Source organism: Lepidochelys olivacea (genome assembly GCF_965140295.1).
Source record: "Lepidochelys olivacea isolate rLepOli2 genome assembly, chromosome: 3".
In the NCBI taxonomy this organism is placed as follows: domain Eukaryota; kingdom Metazoa; phylum Chordata; order Testudines; family Cheloniidae; genus Lepidochelys; species Lepidochelys olivacea.
Window position 1 is genome coordinate 151,455,143 of NC_140413.1, and position 27,141 is coordinate 151,482,283.

The window sequence follows — 27,141 nt, forward strand, 5'->3', positions numbered from 1 at the left end:
AATTCAGCTTGTAGTAGGGGAGCCCCAGTGCTGGTGCATTGTCAGCCCAAAGTGAGCTCAGCAGCCTATAACTAGACTTCTAATGAAATCAAAATTAGCTCTGATATTCCACAGTGGAGAGAGGAGGAAGTGCAATTAGCATGTAAGGCCCTCACCAAGGGGCCCATGCCACCAAGTATTACTACTTGTCCCCAGCCTCTCTCCATTCACACAGTTTTGGAACCCATGACCCTTGCCTAGCGAGTGCTACTTAGTTGATGGTGAATCCCTCCATCATAACAAAAGGCCATGTACAGTTCCAAGCACAGTTCCCATAATCAGGGTAATAACAATTTATTCTTCCTGCCCCAATAACAGAGACACTGGGGATCCCACAGCAGCCAAAGTGACCATTTGGGCAGCTATGGTCTCATTCTAGGCGTGGTGGGTGTGCCTATGCAAATGAGATCGGCCCCTGAAGTTCTTTTCCACAACTTGCCACACCTCACCACCAGATGTCAGGGTGGAGCTCATCCTGACACTGCTTACACATGTTATTGCAACAGTACACCAGCTATGCCACAGCCGACTGTTTGGAGAATACTGTAGCTCCTTTCACTTTGAGAAGAAAGTCATGCAGTGTTGGGAGGATGCATTTTTCAGTCACAACTTTTTCATTTAGTCTTTTAAGATCCACACAGATTTGTATTTTTCCATTTTTCTCTGTAACTGGTACTGTTGGGGCACACCAGGGTGCTGGCTCAGATTTTCTCAGTTATGCCAATCCATTCCATTCTCTTTAACTCAGTTTCCACTTTATGAAGTAATGAGAATCCTGTGGTGTATGTACACTGTATGATTTAGCATTGCCTTTTACGGTTATTTGTACTGAGTCTCCTTTCAAAAGTTCACTATCACCAAATGTTCCATTGAATTCTTCCACCTTTCTCACTAGGCCCATCATAGCTGCCATGATGCAGCTGGGTAGGTTGTTGGTCTTTGATCTTTTGATCACATATGCTCTGAATACATAGCTTTTTGTCTTTGTAAATTGTTTGTGTGATGAACTGGCTTGTGCAGTTCAGAATATCTCCAGGGCTAATCAAGGCTGAGTCATGATTTCAGCTCTGGGAGGCATTGAAAGTGATTGTAAGTCCCTTCTGAGATGATGGTCACATCTGCTCCTGAGTCAGTTTTAAAGTCAAATAGTCTTTTCAGTTCACTCTCCAGACAGGTTCTGTGTCATCATGGGTGATAGATTACAGAAACAATGGTTCTTGATTGTAATAAGCTGCAAAAATTATATATTCTATGCATGTTTTCCATATTTTACTTTAGTTGGACACACATCTTGAGCTGTGAAATTTTCTACTTCTTGTGTAATTAGTCTAAAATGCTTTTTGCAGTTTGCCTGAAATCTGCCCCTCTTAGTCTCAGGAGTCTTTTGGTAATTACTCTTAGCATCTACAGCTTCTAAGTGTGACAAAGCTCTGTCCTTGACTCCGTGGGTCCCGCGTTTCCTGGCGGATTTCACAAGCCTCAGAGTCTCACTGTGACCCTCCACGTAGCCCTTCTCTCTCTAGAGGCAAGGGTCACAGCCTACTGAGCCATTTTCATCATAAGCCAACAAGGTGGGGTGAGGTGAGGAGAAGCTATCCTCCCTTGCACAGTCTCTGTTGTCTACCAGTCTCAGTGATTAATTGGGGGGCAAAAGAGGAACCCAGGCCCACCCTCTACTCCGGGCTCCAGCCCAGGGACCCTAATAGTATCAGCTATGGTAGCTGACTTTTTAGAAACAGGACGCATACAATTTCCTGGACCACTTCCCCACAGCAGCCCCCACTTCCTCAAGATCCACTTCACCCTTACCTCAGGGCCTCCTTCCTTATGCCTGATATGGTTTGTACTGCTCAGTCTCTCCAACAGCTCGACTTTCTCCTACAGCTCCTGACACGCGCACCCACCTGATTGGCTTCAGGTGTCCCAAACAGCCTAGCTGTCCTCCCTGCCTTCTGGAAAGATCTTAATTGGCCCCAGGTGTCTTAATTAACCTGGAGCAGTTGCCATTTGCTTGTCCTGGTACCAGGGATTTGTTTAGCCTGTGGCTAATATCTCTCTCTCCCATTACTTTACTATAGCCATCTGGCCTTGTCCCATCATATAAGTTAGTTTCAGATTTTTCAAGTTTGAGAAGTTGCCCTTGGTTTTCTGTTTTACTAGCTCAGACTGCTTTTCTGTTTTCTGTGTGTAGGGCCTGTTTTTAATTGTAGCTGCTGTGAAAGGCTTTTGTCTGATAACCCAATAATCAGCCTATCTCTGATATTTACGTGTATTGCATTCACAGAATGACAGTTTTCAGCCAGTGCATACAGAATTCTTATAAAACATTCAACATTTTTGCCTGGTTCTTGAATTCTCTGGTGAAAGCATGCTCTTTCATAAACTTTATTTCTCGGCGGTATAAAGTATGTGTCAAACATTGCCCAAACTCTTTTATAGTCATCTTTATCACAGTCTTCAGTAAAGGTGAATGATTTAAAGATATGCTCTGCCTGCTTCCCCATAGCAAAAATTAAAGAGCATACCTCGCTATATGTCCAGTTTCCTTGTGGAGTTTGTTTGCAATGTGAAATCTTGCAAAATATTGCTTTCAGTCTGTCTATTCTGAAGGTTTTGTCAAAACAGAAGTTCTGAGGGGCACTGAAGAGTGGCATGTTGATGAGATCATGCAAACTTTGTTGCTTTTCTTTCCTTCTGTCTGCAATCTGTGTTGATTTGTTCCTTCTGTTTCTGTTCTCCTCTTGCACTACTTTACTTCTGATAGCATTTCATGTATACCTTGTACACAGTACTGCAGGTCAAGCTTTTGTACCAGATATGGGCTGGCTACAGAGCTTCCTTACCAGGGTCATACAACATAGATGTGTCCATGATAAGATCTTTAATGTAGTGCCAGGTGTGGCTGAGGTTAGCTTAAATAAGGTATGTTATACTCAGTGCTTATAATATTGTTCAGCCTTCCATTTCATCTTGCTCCTGCAGGTATCCAGTGTCACCAGATCTGTGGCTGACCAAGGAGCCCTCTGCAGCTCTGCTGTCACAACCTCACTCTCTCCTTCCCTTGACAACAATGCTGCAGAGGGCTCTCTGAGCTGCTACAAGGCCAGTGACACATGATCCCTGCAAGTACAAGTATGGGGGGAGGCTGCACTTGTGCCTTCTGTTACCTATGGCTGTTTTTTTCATCGATTTCAGTGTTTCAGCTAAAATTGAAGTTTACCGACATCTGTTGATTTAAATTGAAGCCTGCCAAGCCTACCTATGAGAAAAGGTTAAAAAAACTGGGCCTGTTTAATCTTGAGAAAAGAAGGCTGAGGAGGGACCTGATAACAGTCTTCAAATATGTTGAGTACTGTTGTAAAAGACGATAGTGATCAGTTATTCTTCATGTCCACTGAAGGTAGAACAAGAAATAATGGGTTTACTCTGCATCAAGGGAGATTTAGTTTATGTGTTAGAAAACTTTACAATTATAAGAATAAGCAAGCACAGGCTTTCAAGGGAGGTTCTGGAACACCCATTGTTGGAGGCTTTTAAGAACAGGTTAGATAAACACTTGTCACAGGTGCTCTAGGTGTACGTGGTCCTGCCTCAGTGCCGGCGACTGGATTTGAGGACTTCTCAAGGTCTCTTCCAGAACTATATTTCTGTGATTCTATGTCCAGCTCTCTGTCCTGGCTGATTTAAGTTCTCCTTCCGAGGGATTCTAATTAGCAAATGAACTAAGAGTGGGTTGTGACCTTCCCTGCCCTTTACACTCTCTACTACAGGAAGCAGGAGGGTGCTTAGGGTGTGGGAGAACCTCCAGAGGAAGCTGCCATTCCAAACAATCCATTCTCATGTTCATGGGGTGCATACACACCAAGAGTGGAATCTGTGGGGACAATATATCTTGAAAAAACATAGTTATTGTAGGATAAGCAACATTTCTTTACATAGAGTAAGAAATATCTAAACTAGAGATACAAACTTTGTTTTATATTGTGACAAAGCTCTGTCCTTGTATCCTTGGGTCCCACGTTTCCTGGCAGATTTTACTAGCCACAGAGGTTCACTGTGACCCTCCACATAGCCCTTCTCTCTCTAAAGGCAAGGGTCACAGCCTACTGAGCCATTTTCATCATAAACCAGCAAGGGAGGTGAGGAGACGCAACCCTCCCTCGCACAGCCTCTGTTGTCTTCCAGTCTCAGTGATTAATCAGGGAGGGAAGGGGGGAGCCAGGGCCCGCCCTCTACTCTGGGCTCCAGCCCAGGGACCCTAATAGTAGGAACTATGGTAGCTGACTTTTTGGAAATAGGACGTGCACATTTCCCTGGGCCATTACCTCAGGGCCTCCTTCCTTGCGTCTGAAATGGTTTGTACTGCTCAATTCCTCCAACAGGGCAGCTTCCTCCTACAGCTCCTGACACACACACCCAACTGACTAACTGGGAGGCTTTTAACTAGTTTCAGCCAGCCCCTAATTGGCTTCAGGTGTCCCAGTCAACTTAGCTGTCTTCTCTGCCTTCTGGAAAGATCTTAATTGGCCCCAGGTGTCTTAATTGACCTGGAGCAGCTGCCATTTACTTATCCTGGTACCAGGGATTTGTTTAGCCTGGGGCTAATATATCTATCTCCCACTACTTTTCTACAGCCATCTGGCCTTGCCCCGTCACAATATTTAAAGTTATTTTATTGATTGCAGGTTCTTATTGAGAGTGAGCAGATGAGAAAAGAAGCCGACGATTCAGGACCATTGACTGAACTAGAACACTGGAAACGTATGTCTGCTAAATTCAATTTTATTATTGAGCAGATCAAAGGACCAAGTTGCAAAGCTGTCATAAATGTTCTAAATGTTGGACATTCCAAACTATTAAAGGTAATTCTTATTTTGTTCCTTTAAAAACTCCTTTGGTTGCTTTGAGCTAGATTTGCAATATTTATTTTACCTCATGGGTCTTTGAGAGGAGAAGTGGGAGAAGAAAGAGGAAAATATAGGGGAGGAGGTACAGTTCATAGTATATGGAGAGAAATAGCATGGGCTATTAGGCAATGTAGAAATAAATTACAATTACTAAAGCTAACTCAAGATAATTTCAGGGCCTGCCTTGACATTGTTTTTTCTGAATATCATTAAGTTTGAGTGATTGCACGTGTCAAATCTACTGTAGATGTGTGTGCTCCCTGTGCACAGAAGTCAGAGATTTTCCCCCTTCAACGGTACCCATTGGGGTGGCTTGAGTGCCTGCTGTCGCTGCGTGCCACTGTATGCTGGTATAAGAGAGTGGAGTTGCCTTCCTCCCCCTCAGTTCCTTCCTACTGCCAGTGACAGTTGTTGGAACAATTCCAGACTTGATTAAGTCAAGAACTTCCCTCATTCTTCTTTGCATATATTTGTAAGTTAGTTGTTTTAGTCAATTTTACGTAGTTTTAGGGCTAGGTGTCCATTTTTGTCTCTTTTGACCTTTTTTCTCTCTCTTTCGGTACTGGGACCAATACCGGAATGATGTCTCACTTCCTGGGGTTTAAGTCCTGCCAGACCTGCACAAAGCCTATGCCAGTCAACAACTTGTATCCAACCTGCCTGAAATGTTTCAGAGAATCTCACATCAGTGACAAATGTCACATTTATAAAGGTTTCAAGCCTTGATCAGAAAAAGATGGGGTGGCGAGACTTAAGTGTTTGCTTATGGAAGCAGTATTTTGACCCCCCATTGGTGTCATCACATGGGCAAAGCACACCAACTACATCTACTTTTTTACGGGGTGCACCACTGGTGATCTCTCTGGCTCTTTGGTCCCATTGCCTGATACTGAAGAAAAGACTCAAACCTTCCTCAGATTCTGCTTCTTCATCAGTATCCAAGTAAGACAGAGGCAGACACTCCACAAAGCATTTGGGAGAGAGGCAATCCCTAGAACACTCATCATCTCTCATGGGGGATTGCAGCCTCCAGAGCTCGTTCCAGGTCTGTTGAGTCTGTCCCCTGAAGGACATTTGTAGAGCCAAGAGATGGTGCCAATCCCAACAACATCAGAGGCATGTGCAACTGCAAGAGACTTGCTTAGCCTCTTGGTACTGGTATCACCGGCAGTGGAAAGCTTGCAGTCGGTGCTGATGCCTGAGGCTCATACCTCACCGCTCCGAGATCCTGTAGTACTGTGATCCAAACCTCCTCAGAAGCCTGTTTTGTTGATAGGGAAGCCTCCTGTGATATCCCTGCTACCCCCATCCCTGGGCTTGGGCTATCTCTCACCAGTCCCATTGGGATTGGTCCCTCTTCTGTTAGAGGGATCCTCCTCCTCTGACCCAGAGATGAGGTCCTCCCTATTATGTCTGGGAGATGGCACATCCCCCCATCAGATTTGTTGGGAGCATGGGCTGTGCAGCACTCCAGCAATGGTCCCCAACTTAACCATCAGTGGCCCTTTTGGTGACTACTGGGGCATTCCCCCTCCAGCCATGTCCTCCTTTCAACCTTCTTGGGTGCAGTCATGGAGGGTGAACCAGAGACATCAAGAGAACCATTCCCTGGTATATGGTGCTGAGACCGGTTCCAGGCACCAAGATCACCCTTCTCTGGTACAAAGACTAGTACTGAGCAGCCAGAACTCACTTGGGCAGCCTCAGCCACTACCTCAGATATCAGTTGAATGTCTGTCTTCATAACCAGATGAGGCTACAGAGCCATGAAGTTACTCACTGGAGGACTACAGAGCCCACTGAGGTTTAAAAAAAAGGCCTCTGTACTTGATTTTCAGGCAGAAGAGTTGTCTGAGAGCTCTCACAAGTTGGTAGACATCCTGGTGTTGGCAATCCTGGCTAGGGAGGCTCTATCAACTAATGAAGCCATCATGGAACCAGTGAAGGCTCTTTGGCAGACACCCTCCTTCCTGCCCCCCGCCCCCAGCAAAATGAGCCAAGAGGAAGTACTTTGTCCCTTCTAAAAGTTATGAACATTTTTACTATCATCCATCCCCCTCCGGGTTCTTTTGTGATGGCAGCTGCCAATGAGTGGAAAAGACAGGGATAACAAGCTTCCATACCAAAAAGCAAAGACTCAGGGAGGAGGCACAGATGCCAGCAAACAGACCTGAAAACAGGGGAGTTTAAGTGGGAGTTTGTAAGAGGAGTTTGCGGGGGTGTGTGTGTGTGGAGAAACAGTGTGTGGTGTTCTGTTTTTGTTTTGTGTATGTGTGGTTGGTTTGTTTTTCCTTAATGGGAGCTTAGGAGGGAAGGCTGTGATGGCTACAGAGGCAGCAGTGGTAGTGACCCAAGAAATGGAAGAGACGATGAAGATGGCTGGATGTGGAAATGGCGGGATGTACATTATCCTGGACTGGATATCTGAAAGATGCTTTGTATGAAGTGCTGCCTGATAGATCTGATGGAAGAGACGATCTGAGGTTTGGAGGTGCAGGTAGAAATGATGGTTGAGTTTTGAAGGGGATTTGAACAGATAATGGAGGGAAGGAGAGAGGAGGCTGAAGGGAAAACTCAAATTTTGCAGATGCAACCTGGACTGGAGAACTGTGAAGGTAGCATGCTGGATGAGGAAAGTGGCCAGTGGAAGCTTGTGACTGCAAGAAGAAGGCAGAGGAAAAGACCAGCTAGTGAAGGAGAAATAGAGCTGAGGAACAGGTTTGCTGAGTTGGAAAATTAAGGGGCTAAGCGGGCAGTAACAGAAGGTGCGAGGACAAGGAAGAAGAGCAGCTTGTCCTACAGGAAGAAGAGAAGAGTAAATCGAGGTAGCCAGAGTTCAGAACCCCAGGATGTTAGAGGATAACTCACAGAAGATTGCAAGTGAAAACAAAAGACAAGAGGACTTGCAACCAGAAAGAACAGAAGGATAAAGGCTGGAGAATTGTACCAACAACAGCAAGGTGCAGGTCTACATGACTGGGAACTCCCTATAAGAAGAACAGACATGCTTGTCACCATAGCTGATCCAGAGAACTACCAGAGGATGTACTGCCAGGAGCTAAGATGGAGTATGTGGATCTGAGTCTGAAGAGGCTCTCTAGCAGAAGCAGGAAAGAATCCACTGATTGTCCTTCACGTGGGAACAAATGATAGTGCTATATTCTTGCTGGAATGCATCAAGGAGACTATTCCTGGCTGGGGAAGATGCTTACAGAAATGGAGGCTCTGGTGATCTTCGGTGGAACTCTACCTGTCCCTAAAGGAGGAGAGTGAAGGTGAGAAGATTATGATGATCAACAGATGGCTCAGGCAATGGTGCTGTAAGGAGGGTTTTGGAATGTTTGGCCAATGGGAGGCATTCATGGTCAGAGGACTGTTTTCATCTGACGGAATCCACCTGAGTAGAGAAGGAAATAGACTTCTGGAATGGAGGTTGGCGCAACTAATTAAAAGAGCTTTTAACTAGGAATTTGGGAGAGAAAAGTTGGAGATGCTCGTGTAATTGTCACACCTTATTCTAACATTGAGTGGAAGGAAAATCAAGTAAAAGAGGAGACAGCAATGGAGAAAGGAACAACAAAGGGTAGGAGAATGGAAATCAAGATGAAAAATAGTGCCAATACCAATGATACAAAGAGCCAGATAGGTGACACTGGCGGTAAAATGGCTGTACCTAGTTGGGCAAGAATCTGGGTGAAGCCAAGCAGAAACAAGCAAGATGTCTGTATACTAATGCAAGGAGCCTGGGTAACAAAGTGGAGCAATTAAAGCTATTGGTGCAGGAAGTGAAACCAGATATTAGAGGGATAACACAAACATGGCAGAATAGTAGTCATAACTGAACTACAAGTATTGAAGGGTATGTGCTGTTCAGGAAAGATAGAAATCAAGGCAACGGTAGAGGAGTAGCATTGTATATTAATGATGAAGTAGAGTGTAAATAAATTAGAAGTGATGGAATGGATAAAATGGAATCTGTTTGGACCAAAATCACTTTGGGGAAGAAAGGTAACAGAGGCTCTTCTAGAATAGTGTTTGGGATATGATACAGACCCCCCATGTTCCAATTTGGCTATGGATAGTGATCTCTTTAATATTTTTGATGAAATAAGTACTACCAGGAATTGTGTGATTATGGGAGACTTAAATTTCCCAGATATAGATTGGAAGACAAGTACTACTACTAATGGTTGGGCCCAGATATTCCTGGATGTGGTAGCTGACAGATTTCTTCACCAAATAGTCACCGAATCAACAAGAGTTGATGCCATTTTAGATTTAGTATTGATAAGTCGTGAGCATCTCATAGAATAATTGGTTGTAGAGGGCAACCGTGTTTCGAGTGATCATGAATTAATTCAGTTTAAACTAAATGGAAGGATAAATAAAAAGAGTTCTGTCTCTGCCCTTTTGAAATCAAGGACTCTAAACTTTAAATAATTTAAGGGAATTAGTTAGGGAAGTGGACTGGACTGAAGAGTTCAAGGATCTGAATATGAGGAGGCTTGGAATTACTTTGTCAAGTTGCAGAAACTATCTTGATCCTGCATCCCAAGCAAGAGGAAAAATGCATAGGGAAGGGTTGCAAACCAAACTGGATGAACAAGCATCTAAAACAAGTTATTAAGAGAAAGCTGATAGCCTATAAGGAATGGAAGGTGGGTTGGATCAGCAAAGAAAGCTACCTCTTGGATGTCAGAAAGTGTAAGGAAAAAGTGAGAACTGCCAAAAGCCAAGCATAGTTGGACCTTGTAAAGGAAATTAAAACCAATAGTAAAAGGTGTTTTTAGCTATATAAATGAAAAGAATAGAAAAAGTGACCCCCCAGGCACTGAGGATGGAGTGGAGATCAAAGATAATTCAGGCATGGCCCAATACCTAAACAAATACTTTGCCTCAGTTTTTAATAAGGATAATGAGGATCTTAGGATTAGTGGCAGGAGGGCTAATGGAAACAAGGATATGAGAGTAGAAATTAACATATCTGTGATGGAAGCCAAATTCAAACAAATCGGGGGCCATGCACTTAGGGACTAACAACAATAACCTGGGGACTTATTATTTGGAAGTGACAGAGAAGGAGAAAGACCTCGGTGAATTGGTTGATCTTAGGATGACTATGAGCTGCCAATGTGATGCAGCCATGAATGCCAATGTAATGCAGGTCACATTGGCAGAGGCACTGTGGGGTTTTTTGCCTTTCTCTGCAGCATGGAGCACGGGTCACTTACTGGCTTAAATTAGAGTAAATGATGGATTCTCTGTAACTTGAAGTCTTTAAATCGTGGTTTGAGGACTTCAGTAACTCAACCAAAAGTTATTGGTCTATTACAGGAGTAGCTGGGTGAGGTTCTGTGGCCTGCGATGTGCAGGAGGTGTGACTGGATGATCATGATGGTCCCTTCTGGCCTTAAAGTCTATGAACCTATTAGGCTGGATATGTTTGCTTGGAAGCTTTTTTCTTCAGAAAGTGGGTAACTCAGGATTGCAAACTAGCAGACACGCCTGAGTAGATATCACTTCACCCTTTGGGAGATGTGACAGGGTCAGGCCAGATGGCTACAGGAGAGTGTTAGAAGGCAGATATATTAGTCCCAGATTAAGCAGGTCCATTTTCCCTGGGTAAGGTAACAGGGAGAGTTCCAGAACAAGAAGGAACTTGCTGGAACAAATTCAGGCAGGCTAATTAGGACACCTGGAGCCAATTAAGAAGCTGCTAGAATCAATTAGGGCAGGCTGGCTAATCAGGACACCTGAGTTAAAAAGGACCTCACTTCAGTTTCTGGCATGTGTATGAGGAGCTGGGAGCAAGAGGCACTAGGAGCTGAGAGTGAGATGGTGTACTGCTGGAGGACTGAGGAGTACAAGCATATTATCAGACACCAGGAGGAGGATCCTGTGATGAGGATAAAGAAGGGAGGAGGCCATGGGGAAGTAGCCCAGGGACTTGTAGCTATCACGCAGCTGTTCCAGGAGACACTCTAGACAGCTGCAGTCCACAGGGCCTTGGGCTGGAAACCAGAGTAGAGGGCGGGCCCGGGTTCCCCCCAAACCTCCCAACTCCTGATCAGACACAGGAGGAGTTGACCTGGACCCTGGGTTCCACCAGAAGGGAAGGTCTCTGGGCTGTTCCCCGACCCACATGGTGGATCAGCAGAGTCTGCGGGGATTGTTCTCCTTCCTTTTTCCCAGGCTGGCCAATGATGAGGTTAGCTGAGTGAGTGGCAGGTTTGAGCCACTAGCAAAAGTGGCCAAACTGAGGGCTGCCGTGAACCTCTGAGGCAAGCAAATCCTCCAATAAGCGCAGGACCCACCAAGGCAGAGGAGGAAGTTTGTCACAGAGAGCATTAAAAAATTCTACAACAAGTTACCAGAGGACTGTAGACAAGAGTTTTCAGTAAGACTGAAGAGGGTAAGTTGGTCACCAGGACTGCCCTTCAAAACAGTTTGGATAGCACAGATTTAGCTGCTTGAACCATGGTATCAGCCGTTTGTATGAGAAGGTGTTTATGGTTACAGTTTTCTGGGTTACCCTAAGAGGTCCAACAGACTGTCCAAGACCTCCCTTTTGAAAGCCCTTCTCTTTGTTTCAGAGAAGAGGGATGACAGGATTCATAGTCTCATAGATTCCAGAGAGAAACTCAAATTGCTTGGAATCTAAACATTCAGCAATGAAAAGAAAGCAATTTCATACACAGCAGCCATTCAGACACCAAAATTTAGCTTCTCAATTCCAAGATCTACCAAGGGAAAAGGGCAGGGGTTATAGGAGTCTCCCTTCACTGCCATCCTCTTCGGCATCAGTGGGCTCATCCCATCCAACCCTCACTTCCAAAAATACATTTTGAAGGGTTAGCTGAGGATAGTGTACCACCTACTTTAGTTTCTTCTGTTCTCCATCTTTTATTTACCATTCACTTATCCCACTTCCTAAGTGCTCGGTCCTACATAACATCAGATCAGTGGATCATAAGCATGGTGGAATGGGGATATGCCATCCAGTTTATTTCTCCACGCCCCCCTTCCCTGTGTCCTCTTCAGGAACCACTCTCATGAGATTGCCGTGCAATGGGAGATCCAATTTTTTCTTCAGGCAGAGGCCATAGATGTTCCACTGTGCCTCATGTTACCAGCTTTGCCTGTTACTTTGGGGTATGCTCATTTATTAGGGTTACTCTTCAGGGAGGAGGGGCGTTCTGTATGTTTATCAATGTACTTCTTGTATCATTTGTGTTCTCATATGGAGCTCTACTTCTCCCTGCTGCAAGTTCCCTCCCAATGGAGCTATCCTGGAGGACCTAGGTTCCCCAGGGCTAGGTTCTTCCAGCCCCAGAATCAGACTCACACACATTAACAGAGCGCGTCTGAGAGGACCAGGTTAATCAGCACTTCCAAACTGACCCCTTAGATGTCCCTGGACTCAGTAGGCTGGGTCGAACAGAACCTCCAAGCTGATCACACAAATCAGGGCAGAAGGCTATACTTAGAGAGAGGTGGAGGTAGCTGAGGGTCTGGAGTGCTGGAGACAGGCAGAGCCCCCAGCATAATCAGTCAGGAGAAGATGAAGTCGCAATGGAACTGATTCAGATTTTGGATCCAGGCATCAGAACACTTACTTGAGCATGAATAGTGTTTTTTGCGGAGAAACAACAATGGTTCAAGGGAAAACACTAGATTTGTTTATGTGTAAACAATGAAGTATACCAAAGTTGTTTTGTTCAGGCTAGACATGGGAGCTGATCATTCCTGGTTTTGGGCGGTGTTCCTTGGAGGGAGCTCACAATGCAATTAGGGAGCTTCACTATTTTGATTACCAATAAAGGATTTATTACTAGAATTGGTCTGATAACTACTGAGCTTGGTGTGCAATGCAATTGAGGTTAGGGGAGTTTCCTTAATTCTGTCATCCTTATCCCAAGGGTTTAGGTGTGTCTCCCACTGCCTTTTCATAGCTTTTTGTAAGTCTTTTTTCTGATTGGTTTTGGTTCAAGCAGAGGCGGGCGGGGTGGGTCCTTTCGTGAGTCAGACAGGCTGGGTACTGTACCCTGGTTCCCCAAGAACACAGAGCTGCTAGGTAACACTCAGAGGAACAGGCTTCTATTCCAGCTGCTTCCTGTTTCCCTAAGTGGTGAATGGTTGCCATTATCAGTTCACAGTGCTCCTGTTCAGTCTGCCAGCTGCTCCTATGATGTTCACAAAGTGCATGGCGGTGGTGGTGGCAGCCTGTCTTCGAAAATTAGGTGTCCATGTGTTTCTGTACTTGGAGGACTGGTGGATCAGAGATTGGTCTAAGGCTCAAGTCCTGTGTAGTCTATCCACTGTCCTGTCCACATTCTGTACTCTGGGTTTCCTAGAAAATCAAGACAAATCCTGAAAACCCTCCTGGTGGTCACAGATGTGTCTTTTCTGGATTGGGGAGCTCATATGGGGTCCCTACAGATGCAAGGTCTTTGGTCATGTAGGTATCTAGATTCTCACATAAATGTCAGGAAGCTAAAAGTGCTATGTCTAGCCTGCTCGGCCTTCCTTTCCCACATAGTGGGGAAAAAATTGATCAATTCTGACACATAATTCAGTGACCATGTTTTCCATAAACAGACAAGGAGGAACACAGTTAAATCAACTCTTCCAGGAAGCAGTCCATTTCTGAGATTTTTGTATAATCCACCCAAGTGTTTTCAAAAACGGTTTTCAAAAAGAAAATGCCATCAGTTCTGTTCCTGGGGAGGGCTTAGCCCAGGCTCACTGACAGATGTTTTTCTCGTGTCCTGGAAGAATTACCTCCTGCAAGCCTTCTCTCTGATTCCTTTACTGCCCAGAGTCTTATTCAAAATAAAATGAGACCATGCTAGCTACATCCTTATAGTACTAGTGTGGCCTCCTCACCACTTGTATTTGATCCTACTAACCTTGTCGATTGAGCCTCTGTCTCTCCCATTAGATCCAGACATAATCTCCTGTGACCAGGGGCATCTGCTTCATCCCAACCTCCAAGGTCTCTAACACTGTGGATGCTTCATGGCTGATACCCTTTGAAAAGTTCTGCTTGAAGAATGTGCAAAAAGTGCTTCTGAATAACAGAAAACTCTAAGCTAGAAACACTGACTTCACTAAGTGGAAGTGCTTCTCCATTTGGTCTCGTAGGAAAGATGAATCTCCAGAGTAAGCACCCTGCACCTCGTACTGGACTATCTTCCAGGTCTAAAAAAAAGTTTGGCTATTAACTCAATCTGGGTGCATCTGGCAGCTATTTCAGCCTTTCACGTCTGGGTGGATAATAGATCCCTTTTCTCCAAGGCCAGCATCACCTGATTCCTAAAGTATATGGCCAAATTGTACCCTCAAATACGAGACCCCATCCCCCCTTGGGATCTGATTTTACTCCTAACAGAATTGATGGTACCTCCCTTCAAACCCCTTGTAACTTACTTTCTCCTCTGTGAAGGTGGCATTTCTGGTGGCAATTACCTCAGCCAGAAGGGTGGGTTAGTTGAGAGGTCAGGTGTCAGAACCCCCCATATACAGTTTTCCATAAAAATAAAGTTTATCTCTGCCTTCACCTGACATTTCTTACAAAAGTAGTCTCTAATTTTTGTGTTAAACAAGCAATCTATGTATCCACATTTTTCTGAAACGCCATACACTTAGAGATGAGGAAAAGCTTCACTTCTTGGATGTAAGAAGGGCTTTAAGTTTCTACCTGGAGCATGCTAAATCTCTACAGATCCTCTACACAATTCTTTTTAGCAGTTGCAGAGAGAGGTAGGGGCCCTCCAGTTTCCATTCAGACAATCTCACCCTGGATCTCTTGTGCATGGTCATCACTCCACACTTCCATAGAATCATAGACTTTAAGGTCAGAAGGAACCATTATGATCGTCTAGTCTGACCTCCTGCACAAGGCAGGCCACGGAATCTCACCCACCAACTCCTGTAACAAACCTCTAACTTATGTCTGAGCTAATGAAGTCCTCAAATCATGGTTTAAAGACTTCAAGGTGCAGAGAATCCTCCAACAAGTGACCTGTGCCCCACGCTGCAGAGGAAGGCGAAAAACCCCCAGGGCCTCTGCCAATCTGCCCTGGGGGAAAATTCCTTCCCGATCCCAAATATGGTGATCAGCTAAACCCTGAGCATGTAGGCAAGACTCACCAGCCAGACACCCAGGAAAGAATTCTCTGTAGTAACTCAGATCCCACCCCATCTATCGTCCCATCACAGGCCACAGGCATATCTACCACTAATAGTCGCAGATCAGTTAATTGCCAAAATTAGGCTATCCCATCATATCATCTCCTCCATAAACTTATCGAGTTTTGTCTTGAAACCAGATATGTCTTTTGCCCCCAATGCTTCCCTTGGAAGGCTGTTCCAGAGCTTCACTCCTCTGATGGTTAGAAACCTTCATCTAATTTCAAGTCTAAACTTCCTGATGGCCAGTTTATATCCATTTGTTCTTGTGTCCACATTGGTACTGAGTTTAAATAATTCTTCTCCCTCCGTGGTATTTATCCCTCTGATATATTTATAGATAGCAATCATATCTCCTCTCAGCCTTCTTTTAGTTAGGCTAAACAAACCAAGCTCTTTGAGTCTCCTTTCATAAGACAGGTTTTCCATTCCTCGGATCATCCTAGTAGCCCTTCTCTGTACCTGTTCCAGTTTGAATTCATCCTTCTTAAACATGGGAGACCAGAACTGCACCCAATATTCCAGATGAGGTCTCACCAGTGCCTTGTATAACGGTACTAATACCTCCTTATCTCTACTGGAAATACCTCGCCTGATGCATCCCAAGACCGCATTAGCTTTTTTCACGGCCATAGCACATTGGCGGCTCATAGTCATCCTGTGATCAACCAATACTTCGAGGTCCTTCTCCTCCTCTGTTACTTCCAAGTTATGCATACCCAATTTAAACATAAATTCTTGTTATTAATCCCTAAATGCATGACCTTGCACTTTTCACTATTAAATTTCATCCTATTACTATTACTCCAGTTTACAAGGTCATCCAGATCTTCCTGTATGATATCCCAGTCCTTCTCTGTATTGGCAATACCTCCCAGCTTTGTGTCATCTGCAAACTTTATTAGCACATTCCAACTTTTTGTGCCAAGGTCAGTAATAAAAAGATTAAATAAGACTGGTCCCAAAACCGATCCCTGAGGAACTCCACTAGTAACCTCCTTCCAGCCTGACAGTTCACCTTTCAGTGTGACCTGCTGTAGTCTCCCCTTTAACCAGTTCCTTATCCACCTTTCAGTTTTCATATTGATCCCCATCTTTTCCAATTTAGCTAATAATTCTCCATGTGGAACTGTATCAAATGCCTTACTGAAATCAAGGTAAATTAGATCCACTGCGTTCCCTTTGTCTAAAAAATCTGTTACCTTCTCAAAGAAGGCAATCAGGTTGAATTGACACGATCTACCTTTTGCAAAGCCATGTTGTATTATGTCCCAATTACCATTGACCTCAATGTCCTAAACTACTTTCTCCTTCAAATTTTTTTCCAAGACCTTGCATACTACAGATGTCAAACTAACAGGCCTGTAGTTATCAAGATTGTTTTTTTTACCTTTCTTAAAAATAGGAACTATGTTAGCAATTCTCCAGTCATACAGTACAACCCCTGAATTTACAGATCGATTAAAAATTCTTACTAATGGGCTTGCAATTTCATGTGCCCATTCCTTTAATATTCTTGGATGAAGATTATCCAGGCCCCCCCGATTTAGTCCCATTAAGCTGTTCGAGTTTGGCTTCTACCTCAGATGTGGTAATATCTACCTCCATATCCTCATTCCCATTTCTCATCCTACCATTATCCCCAAGCTCCTCATTAGCCTCCTTAAAGACTGAGGCAAAATATTTGTTTAAATATTGGGCCATGCCCAGATTATCCTTAACCTCCACTCCATCCTCAGTGTTAAGCAGTCTCACTTCTTCTTTCTTTGTTTTCTTCTTATTTATACGGCTATAGAACCTTTTACTATTGCTTTTGATTCTCTTTGCAGTGTGCAACTCTACATGGCTTTTGGCCTTTCTCATTTTATCCCTACGTGTTCTGACCTCAGTAAGGTAGCTTTCCTTGCTAATCCCTCCCATCTTCCACTCCTTGTAGGCTTTCTGCTTTTTCTTAATCACTTCTTTGAGATACTTGCTCATCCAGCTTGGTCTACAACTCCTGCCTATGAATTTTTTCCTCTTTCTTGGGATACAGGCTTCTGATAGTTTCTGTAACTTTGACTTGAAGTAATTCCAGGCCTCCTCCACCTTTAGATCCACAAGTCTTTCAGTCCAATCCACTTCCCTACCTAATTTCCTTAATTTTTTAAAGTTAGCCTTTTTGAAATAAAAAACCCTAGTCACAGATCTATTTTTGTTTATCCTTCCATTTAGTTTGAACTGAATTAGCTCATAATCGCTCGAACCAAGCTCATCCTCACTGCTCATGAAAACCAAATCTAAAATGGCATCCCGTCTTGTCGGTTCAGCAACTACTTGATGAAGGAATACATCAGCTATTGTATCCAGGAAAATCTGAGCCCTATTATTATTACTAGCACTTGTTCTCCAGTCTGTATCTGGGAAGTTAAAGTCTCCCATGATCACACAATTCCCATTACTATTTACTTCTTTAAAAACATTAAAGAGGTCTCTATCCATATCCAAATTGGATCCCGGTGGTCTATAGCAGACCCCAAGCACTATCCCAGGGGAGGCTCTAGTAGCTTTCTTCCCCAATGTGATTTTTGCCCAGACAGACTGTGTCTTATCCATTCCATCACTTCTTATTTCTTTAAAGTCTACCTCATCATTGACATAAAATGCTACTCCACCACCTTTGCCTTTATTTCTGTCTTTCCTAAACAGCACATACCCTTCAATACCCGTACCCAGTCATGACTACTATTCCACCATGTTTCTGTTATCCCTATAATATCTGGTGTCACTTCCTGCACCAGTAGCTCTAGTTCCTCCATTTTGTTACCTAGGCTCCTCGCATTAGTGTACAAGCATCTTAATTTTTGTTGTTTGGCTTTGCTCACATTCTTTACCCGATTGGGCACAGACATTCTACTGCCAATATTACCTATTAGATTGATATGTACACTGCCTTTCTGCCTTATGTTCATTCTCCAACCCACAGCTGTATCCTTTCTTACTTTCTTTTCTTCCCTCTCAAAGAGAATCTGGCGTGGAGATTACCTGGACATCTCCCAACCATCTCCCCTGAATTCCTAGTTTATAGTTCTCTTGATCAGTTGTGCCATCCTCTATCCTAGAAGTCTGTTTCCCTTCCTACTCAGGTGAAGTCCGTCCCGAGAGAACAGTCCTCTGTCCATGAACGCTTCCCAGTGGCCATATACATCCCAGTGCCCTCTTTATAGCACCACTGCCTGAGCCATCTGTTGAGCATCATAATCTTGTCACACCTTTAGGAACAGGCACTATCCCACTGAAGATAACCTGACCCTCGATTTCCTTAAGCATCTTCCCCAGCCTGGCATAGTCTCCCTTGATACATTCCAGCAAGAATCTAGCCGTATCATTTGTTCCCACATGAAGGACAAACAATGGATTCTTTCCCGCTCCTGTTAGGATCCTCTTCAGCCTCAGGTCCATATCCCATATCTTAGCACCTGGCAGACAGCACATCCTTCTGTTCTCTGGATCAGCTCTTGTTACAGGCCTGTCTATTCTCAGTAATGAGTCCCCAATCACGTAGACCTGCCTTTTCCTGGCGATGGTGCGATTCTCCAGTCTATCTTCTGTTCCATCTGGCCGCAAGTCCTCTCGATTTCTATTGTCCCTTGCAATCCTCTGCAACCCATCCTGTATCCTCCTGGGGCTCATATTTGGTGTGGTTATCTCCATTGACTCTTGCCCTCTTTCAGTAGGACTATCTGCTCTACTCTTCTTCCTTGGCCTCTCACCTTCAGTGACCACCTGCTGTGCCCCTTATTCATTTTCCAACTCTGCAGACCTGTTCCTGAGCTCTATTTCTCCTTCACTGGCCTGTCTTTTCCTCTGGCTGGTTCTCTTAGTCACATGCTTCCACTGTCCACCTTCCTCACCCAGCAGTATCCCCTCAGAGTTCTTCAGTCCTGCTTCCATCTGAAAGTCTGATCTTTTCCCTTCAGCCTCCTCATGTCTTTGGTCCATCATCTGCTTGAACCCCCTTATAAACTCAACCAGAGTCTCCACTTGCATCTCCAGTCCTCGGATCTTCTCTTCCGCCAACTCTATCAGGCGGCACTTCATGCAGACGAGGAGTGGAGGTACCCCCTCCAGGATCATGTACATGCCACAGCTTCTACATCCAGTCACCTTCATTGTGTCTTCCACTACTTGGGTCACTCCCACTACTGCCTCTGTGTCTGTCATAACCTTCTCACCTAAGTCCTATTAGTTGGGGAAACACAAACCAAACCAAAACACCACCACCCACAGCAAAACAAACCCCCAACGAGCACGAAAAAACTGCCAGAACACCACACACTCTCTTCACTAGCCTGTCTGTTCCTTTTCCTGGCTCTTATTCTTCCCCCCAAACTCCCCTTACAAACTCCCACTGAAACTCCCCCATTTACAGCTCTGATTGCTGGCTCCTGTGCTGCTGCAGCTGTCTGTGCTGCTGACTGACTGGCTGGCTACCATTATAGGACCCCTCATTATGCCAATTCCCATCGGTCCAGAGACAATGGCAGTTTCAGATGGGATGTCTTGCAATAACTGTTAAGATAGATTCTGAACTCAACTCCCTGTGTGTTTGCTTCTGAGTCACTTACAGTGGAATTGACATGTGCAATCACTTGAAGAAGAAAAAACAATTACCTACCTTTCTGTAATGGTTGTTCTTTGAGATGTGTTGCAAGTGTCCTTTTCATGACCTACCCAACCTGACCTCTGTTCTGGAGTCTGTCTGATACAAAGGAACTGAGGAGGACAGGAGTGGCTCCACTCTCTTCTATCAGCACGCAATAGTGCACAGCAACAGAGGGCACTCGAGCCACTCCAACAGGTACTGCTGAGGGAAAAAAAACTCCAACTTCTGTGCACAGGGCACACACACCCACCTACAGTGGCATGGACGTGTGCAATACATCTTGAAGAACAACAGTTATGGAAAGGTAGATAACCATTTTTTACAAATGTGTACATTCTGCACATCTATACATTGGCAATAATACATTGATATGTATGAAGTTTTTGTAGTATTTTTCCCTCTAGATGTGGCGAGAGTTGGATGCCAGAATCACAGATACTGCAAATGAATCAAAAGATAATGTGAGATATTTATACACACTTGAAAAAGTATGTCAACCGCTTTATAACTATGATCTTGTAAGTATACCTTTTGTGATTCTCAGTACACAGTTTAAATAGTCATGTAGAATGCATAGAAAAACTTTAGGATAGAAAGTAGTAGATAGTAAACTTTAGGATAGAAGTAATCTTCTTTGTGGGATGTTCTACTTCAGAAAATGTATTTTTTCTAAATTTTTGTGTAACTTGTTATTTTTAAACCATTAATATATTGGATTAGATGCAATGAAATATTAATTACTGTACCTTTTTGCATAGAAATTAAGTCTAAATTCTTATAGGGTCCAAACATTTTTTAAATTTGTATTTTATTAACAATTGTGAATGTCCATTTTGTCTTTCTTGGAATAGTATATACGTTTTAAGGAGCTAAAAGAGAAAAAAATACATTTATGTACACTACAAAGATCATATAATTAAATTTAGTGGTTTTCATTAAAAATTCAGCATGTGCCAACAATAACCATACAATTGTATCCAAGAAACCACAGTTTCTCTAATACATGATGTGATGGGTTGGATCATAGAAAACCCCTTGGGAACTGCTGACTGATGTGCTGAGACTACTTCCAACCTGTTTTCCTTGCCAATTTGAGCCAGACACGCTAACCTGTTACAAACCCAGACCCAGGTCTGAACCACGTCCCCCACTGAAAACAGCTTAAGGAGTGTTCCTGTCTCTAACACTTAGATGCCCAGCTCCCAGTAGGGTCCAAACCCCAAATAAATCTGTTTTACCCTGTATAAAGCTTATACAGGATAAACTCATAAATTGTTCGCCCTCCATAACACTGATAGAGAGATATGCACAGCTGTCCCCCCCACCCCGCCCCGGTATTAATACATAATCTGGGTTAAATAATAAGTAAAATGTGATTTTATTAAATACAAAAGGTAGGATTTAAGTGGTTCCAAGTAATAACAGACAGAACAAAGTGAATTACCAAGTAAAATAAAATAAAACACGCAAGTGTAAACCTAATACAGTAAGAAAGTGATTTCAGATGAAATCTCACCCTCAGAGATGTTCCAGTAAGCTTCTTTTACAGACTAACCTCCCTCTATTCTAGGCCCAGCAATCACTCACAACCCCGTGGTTACTGTCCTTTGTTCCAGTTTCTTTCGGGTATCCTTTGGGGGTGGAGAGGCTATCTCTTGAGCCAGCTGAAGACAAAATGGAGGGGCTTCCAAGGAGCTTAACTAGACTCTCTTGTGTGTGGAGACCCCCTTCTCTCTCCTATCCAGAATTCAGCTCCAAGGTGGAGTTTTGGAGTCACATGGGCAAGTCACATGTCCATGCATGGCTCAGAACTTTACACGTGGCAGCCATTGTTCACATGCTACTTTGAACATCCTCAGGTAGACTTCTTATGTGGATTGAAGACTTCCACGATCTATTGTCCATTAAGTGTTTCTTGATTGGGCACTTAACTTGCAAATTTCCTTTCTAAAGAAGCTGACCAAATGCCTTACTAAGGCTACTTAAAATCAAACAAGTACACAGCCAATATTCATAACTTCAAATACAAAAATGATACATGCATACAAATAGAATGTATATATTCAGTAGATCATAATCTTTACAGAGATATGTTACATGGCATATGTAGCATAAAACATATTCCAGTTTTGTCATATATACATTCATAAGCCTATTCCCATAAAGCATTATGGCGTGCAACATCACACATGAAATATCTGTTCATTTGTTAACAAATGTTGCAAGGCTGCCTAAGAGTAGCAAGATAGGGGCAGAAAATGGTCCAAGATGGTATAATTTAAGAGGGAGGTGGAGAATTCATATGTGAGCACATACAATGTAATCATCGGAAGAATATAATTTGAAAAGTACCTTTTTTGTTCCCATTGAATTCCAGATTTCTTTCTACTTTTGCAGATTAGTTAATCTTGTTTCTCATAGTAACTCTTTACAGGCAGCTAACACAGTTCTGTGTTTAGAAGAAGAAACAACCTCTGTGCCTGAAACACTCATTTCAATTAACACAGACAAAAGAAATAGCAAGTGATTCTAGAAGATCCACAAGCCTGCTACTAAAGAAATATATTCATCATGTTTGATTCAGTCCCATCAGTTAGTCGGGCAATGAATAAGATTCTCACACCCAAGCAATTTTATTGAAATTCACAGCTTTGCCTCTCTGCCTTTATTCCTTTTTGTTCTAGTTGGCAGGATATGTCAGCTAAGGTATTTGTACAGCCCCCATTATTGTCATATTTGAGCACCTCATAATACTTCGGTGAGGTAGGGGAATATCTGTATTGTACAGATTGGAAACTGGCTTGTCTGAAGTAACACAGGAAGTTTTTGGCAGAGTAGGGAACTGAACCTGCGTGTCCAAAGTTGCAGGCTCGCATCCTAACCAGTCTTCTTTCTCATACACTTTGTGATGTCAGGTTTCCCTCTTCCTCAGACAGCAGGCATGGAAGCTGGTCAGTCCATGTATAAAATTCAATTTCTTCCATGCCACTATTAGAGGGGGTTTTGTCCAACTGTTTGTCCCTTGGGCCCAGAACATTCTAGTTTCTTTTGGCCAAGGAGGTATCTGCCCAGATTCTCCCATTCTGAGAAGTAGGAATTTTTCCTCCTGTACTCCCTAATATACTCATACACAAGCCGGATGCAGGGGTTTCTATCCCATTCTTGTCCTCTACTTCAAAAGAGATCTGCCAGTCATGATTTGAGATAGAAACTCCCAGGTCCACACTTCAGGTTATCCCATATCCTCTGTTCAGTGGACCTAAAAGATACACACCTGCCATCATATCCCCATCTGTTAACGTTACCCAGGTCTTTCAGTGTCTACTCTCATTTAGCTCAGGGACAAAATCAATCACTATGCTATGAATCATGGATACCTAATCAATTGGGAGACAGACAGCATAAGGAAATAATGCATTTAGGAACATAGATAGCAAGGTCTTTCTTTTTCAAGTTTTATCAAACTCTCTTATCTTCTGTAGCCAGGTGTAAGAGGAATGCAAGTGTTCATAAATTCCTGCTGACTCATTGTGATGTGCAGTTTGTTGACTCTACCCAGGATGTAAAGAAGGTGGGATTGTCTCCTTGGGCGAGGTAACTAGGTCTGGGATTAGAGGCTCTATTGTGAAATTGTTAGAAACAATTTAGCCTGGAGGAGAAGGTTTAAATTGAGCTTTGTTTGGTATTATTTTTATTTCAAGTGACAAAAGAAGACATTTAGGAAGAGGGGTGAATTTGGGCATTAATCCAGAGTATGTATGCTCTTTTCTAGAGTGTGGTAAGGACTCAGCTTTTCCTGGCAGGGTCCTTTCCAGTTTCTTCCTCTCCAATCAGGTTGATTTTACAGCTCATGGACTGAGTGAACCTTATCCTGAAGGGTTGTTTTCACCTTTATTTTCTTCAAAGATTCCTCCTTCTTCTGTGGCATTCTTTCTTGAAATATTTCCTTTCTCTCCCTTAGTCTTTCATAAACCAGTTATGTAATGGTGCTGCTCCACTTTGGTTACTATGGTCCTGAGCTTCTTTTCCTACTCATCTGATTGTATCAAAATGATACTCTCATTTTGGTCCCCATCTTCTAATACAAAAAAACATAACTTTTCTTGGTGTTAGACCCAGAGACAGATGATCCTTTCAGATTTGTAGTCTTAAAAAATACTGGTCTTCCAGCACCCCGTAGTCTTGTTTATCACCCTAGCTGAAGTAGCATATGTAAATAGATAGTGGTGAACACCTGGACCCATACTGTTGGACTTCTCCTTATCTTCCCTCTGCATCTGGGTAGAGCCTCACCTTGTTTACATCAGAGTGGTTTAGCTTATGCAAAGAATACTTCATGGAGGATTTCAGAAAAATGGAGCTTACTGCTCCCTGTCTTCAAGGTCATGTGATAGCAACATAGGTCTTCAACAGTTGATTAGTTCACGATAGTTCACTTTTTGTTCTTATATGACCTAGTAATGAAACCTCATCATGTCATAAGTGCTAATAGTCTCAGGGTATGACAATATCTTGGCATGGAACTTTAAAATATCTGTCTTTTATATTTGCAAAGCCGTCAACTTGCTTTGTCTGTTGCTGTAGACTCAGTTTGACTGTTTGGTTTTCCAAGCCAAGTAGTCAAGCCATCCTTTGGGGTAAAAATGTATGTCCATAAAGACTGTTACCAGGGAGAATGGGAAAAGGAGGCACAACCAGGGAAAGTTACTCACTCTTAATCCTGTTTATCTCTGTTCTCTCATGTGATATCCCTCCTTCCTCCCTGTTCTTTTAAGTAACTTACAGTTTTCCTTCTTTTTAAGTTTTCACTGAGAGGAAGTGGGTGGATTGGGGCTTATATACTATCTATGATATCTTTGCCTCCTGTTTGGTGGAGCCATAGTGTTACTATTAAAGGCTGTTGCTGTATTGAATGGGACAAAAGAGGACTGCCGCAAACAGGATTAACAGTGAGCAATCTTCCTTCTGCTCCACAGGGAATCACCAAGTAGTGCCAAGTATCTTGCCTTCAAATTCACAGGTACATGTGAACATGAGATTTAGATTGTCACCGGGGTTTCTTCCCCAGGGTGCCACGTAGGCCCTAGACTTAGCCGCAGCACTCACTCAGGCCTCTGATCTGTGATGGCTGGGTGTTTTCCCATGCCAGGTCCACTCAGAAGGGGTTCAGCCAGAGGGCTGAGCCCCAGATAGTCCACCCCTTCCAGTGTTGTCAGTGAACTGAAGAAGGGGAATTAACACAAATGAATTATCCCATGACTGTGGTAAGATTCTTTTCCTTCAGAGAGCTCTTGTTGAGCTGCAGTCCCCAACTAAGTTCACAGGCAAATATAGAGGAATAGTCACCTCAAAAAATGAATCAGGATCAGACCCTCTCTTCTTTCAAGGAGAGGCTAGTGGGCAGCAGCCATCAGAGGAGCCCCTACCTTGTCAGCCTTCTCTCCAGGAGCTGAGGCCTGGAGGTTTCCTCAGCTTTCCTCCTTGGTCTGCCACCAAATGTGCTGGGATTTCCCCTTTTGAGCTGTTTCCTCCAGGTCCGACATCTCTCATAGGTGTGGTGGGGTGGAGCCACCTGCTTCCACATTAGCTCATTAACCCTAAATTGCCTAGTGTGGTGTTTTGTATACCGCATTACGCTGTTGTAGAGTAGATTTCAGAATGGAAGCCATGTTAGTCTGTATCAGCAAAAACAATGAGGAGTCCTTGTGGCACCTTAGGGACTAACAAATTTATTTGGGCATAAGCTTTTGTGGGCTAAAATCCACTTCATCAGATGCATGGAGTGAAAAATAGAGTAAGCAGTATATAACAGCTCGTGAAAAGATGGGAGTTGCCTTACCAAGTTGGGGGTCAGTGCTAACAAGACCAATTTAATCAAGGTGGAAGTGGCCTATTCTCAACAGTTGACAAGAAGTGGTGAATATCAACAGAGGGAAAATTACTTACCAACATGCCTCCAGCTTTCATCCAGAGCACGTCACACAATCGATTGAGCTCTAAGATCCAACCTCATTTGCTTCAATCCCTCAGACAGAGACAAACACCTACAGGATCTCTATCAAGCATTCTTAAAACTACAATACCTACCTGGTGAAGTGAAGAAACAGATTAACAGAGCCAGAAGGGTACCCAGAAGTCACCTACTAAAGGACAGGCCCAACAAAGAAAGTAACAGAACGTCATTAGCCGTCACCTATAGTCCACAAATAAAATCTCTCCAGTGCATCATCAAGGATCTACAACCTATCCTGAAAGACAATCTCTCACTCTCACAGACCTTGGGAGACAGGTCAGTCCTCGCTTACAGACAGTCCCACAGCCTGAAGCAAATACTCACCAGCAACTACACACCACACAACAAAAACACTAACCCAGGAACCAATCCCTGCAACAAACCCTGTTGCCAACTCTGTCTGTATATCTATTCAAGGGACACCATCATAGGACCTAACCCCATAAGTCGCACTATCAGGGGCTCGTTCACCTGCACATCCACTGATGTGATATATGCCATCATGTGCCAGCAATGCCCCTCTGCCATGTATCCGGATAGTCTCTACGCAAAAGAATAAATGGACACAAATTAGATATCAAGAACTGTAACATTCAAAAACCAGTTAAGATAAAAACCTAAGATAACTAGCTGATTGCCCTGCTTTCTCAGTATGAATCAGGAGGTCTCCCCTGTTGCACCCTCCTCTTTGTGTTTCCTTCCAGTATCCAACTTCCCCACTTACCTCAGGGCTTAGGTCTCCATCCCCTGGTGAACTTAGTTTAAAGCCCTCCTCACTAGGTTAGCAAGACTGCCTGCGAAGATGCTCTTCCCTCTCTTTGCTGGGTGGATCCCCTCTCTTCCTAGCAGTCCTTCTTCCTGGAACAACATCCCATGGTCAAAGAATCCAAAGCCCTTTCTCTGACACCACCTGCATAACCATGCATTTACTTCCACTATTCGATGGTTCCTACCTGTGTAGTAGAAGAATTTTATGTTTGTGTTTTGTATAAATTAGAATGAAGGATAAAGAATAATAATGTAGCATGTATTAAATGTATTGATTTGACCATATTCTGCCAGCCACCCTGTCTGAAATCAGAAAGGAATGGCCTACTGTGCCATTGGTAAAGATGCATCAGCCAGAATCTTGTGTCTGAAGTTGATTTCAAGGCAGTAATAGACCTTTAGGGTCACCACTCTGTTATAAGTTTAAAAATTAGCATTTTGAAATAAGTGAAAGAATGCAATGATTGTTTTCTCCTGCATTGCAATTTGATGTTCCTGTTCAAATGTTCTGTGTAAATCAATCCTGTTTTGTGTGTGAATGAGGAATGTGTGTGTTAGAAGATAGGTGTGAAGGCCAT

At 43.4% G+C, this 27,141-nt stretch overlaps 1 protein-coding gene across 1 annotated transcript in view; it reads left to right on the forward strand.

Annotated features, from left to right (window-relative positions):
• DNAH8 (dynein axonemal heavy chain 8) overlaps positions 1-27,141 on the forward strand; it is a 589,186-nt gene that overhangs the window by 66,863 nt on the left and 495,182 nt on the right. Inside the window, exons 8-9 of the mRNA XM_084624647.1 lie at positions 4,725-4,901; positions 20,187-20,300. Of these exons, the coding sequence (XP_084480773.1) occupies positions 4,725-4,901; positions 20,187-20,300 (291 nt within the window). The remainder of the gene's footprint in view (positions 1-4,724; positions 4,902-20,186; positions 20,301-27,141) is intronic.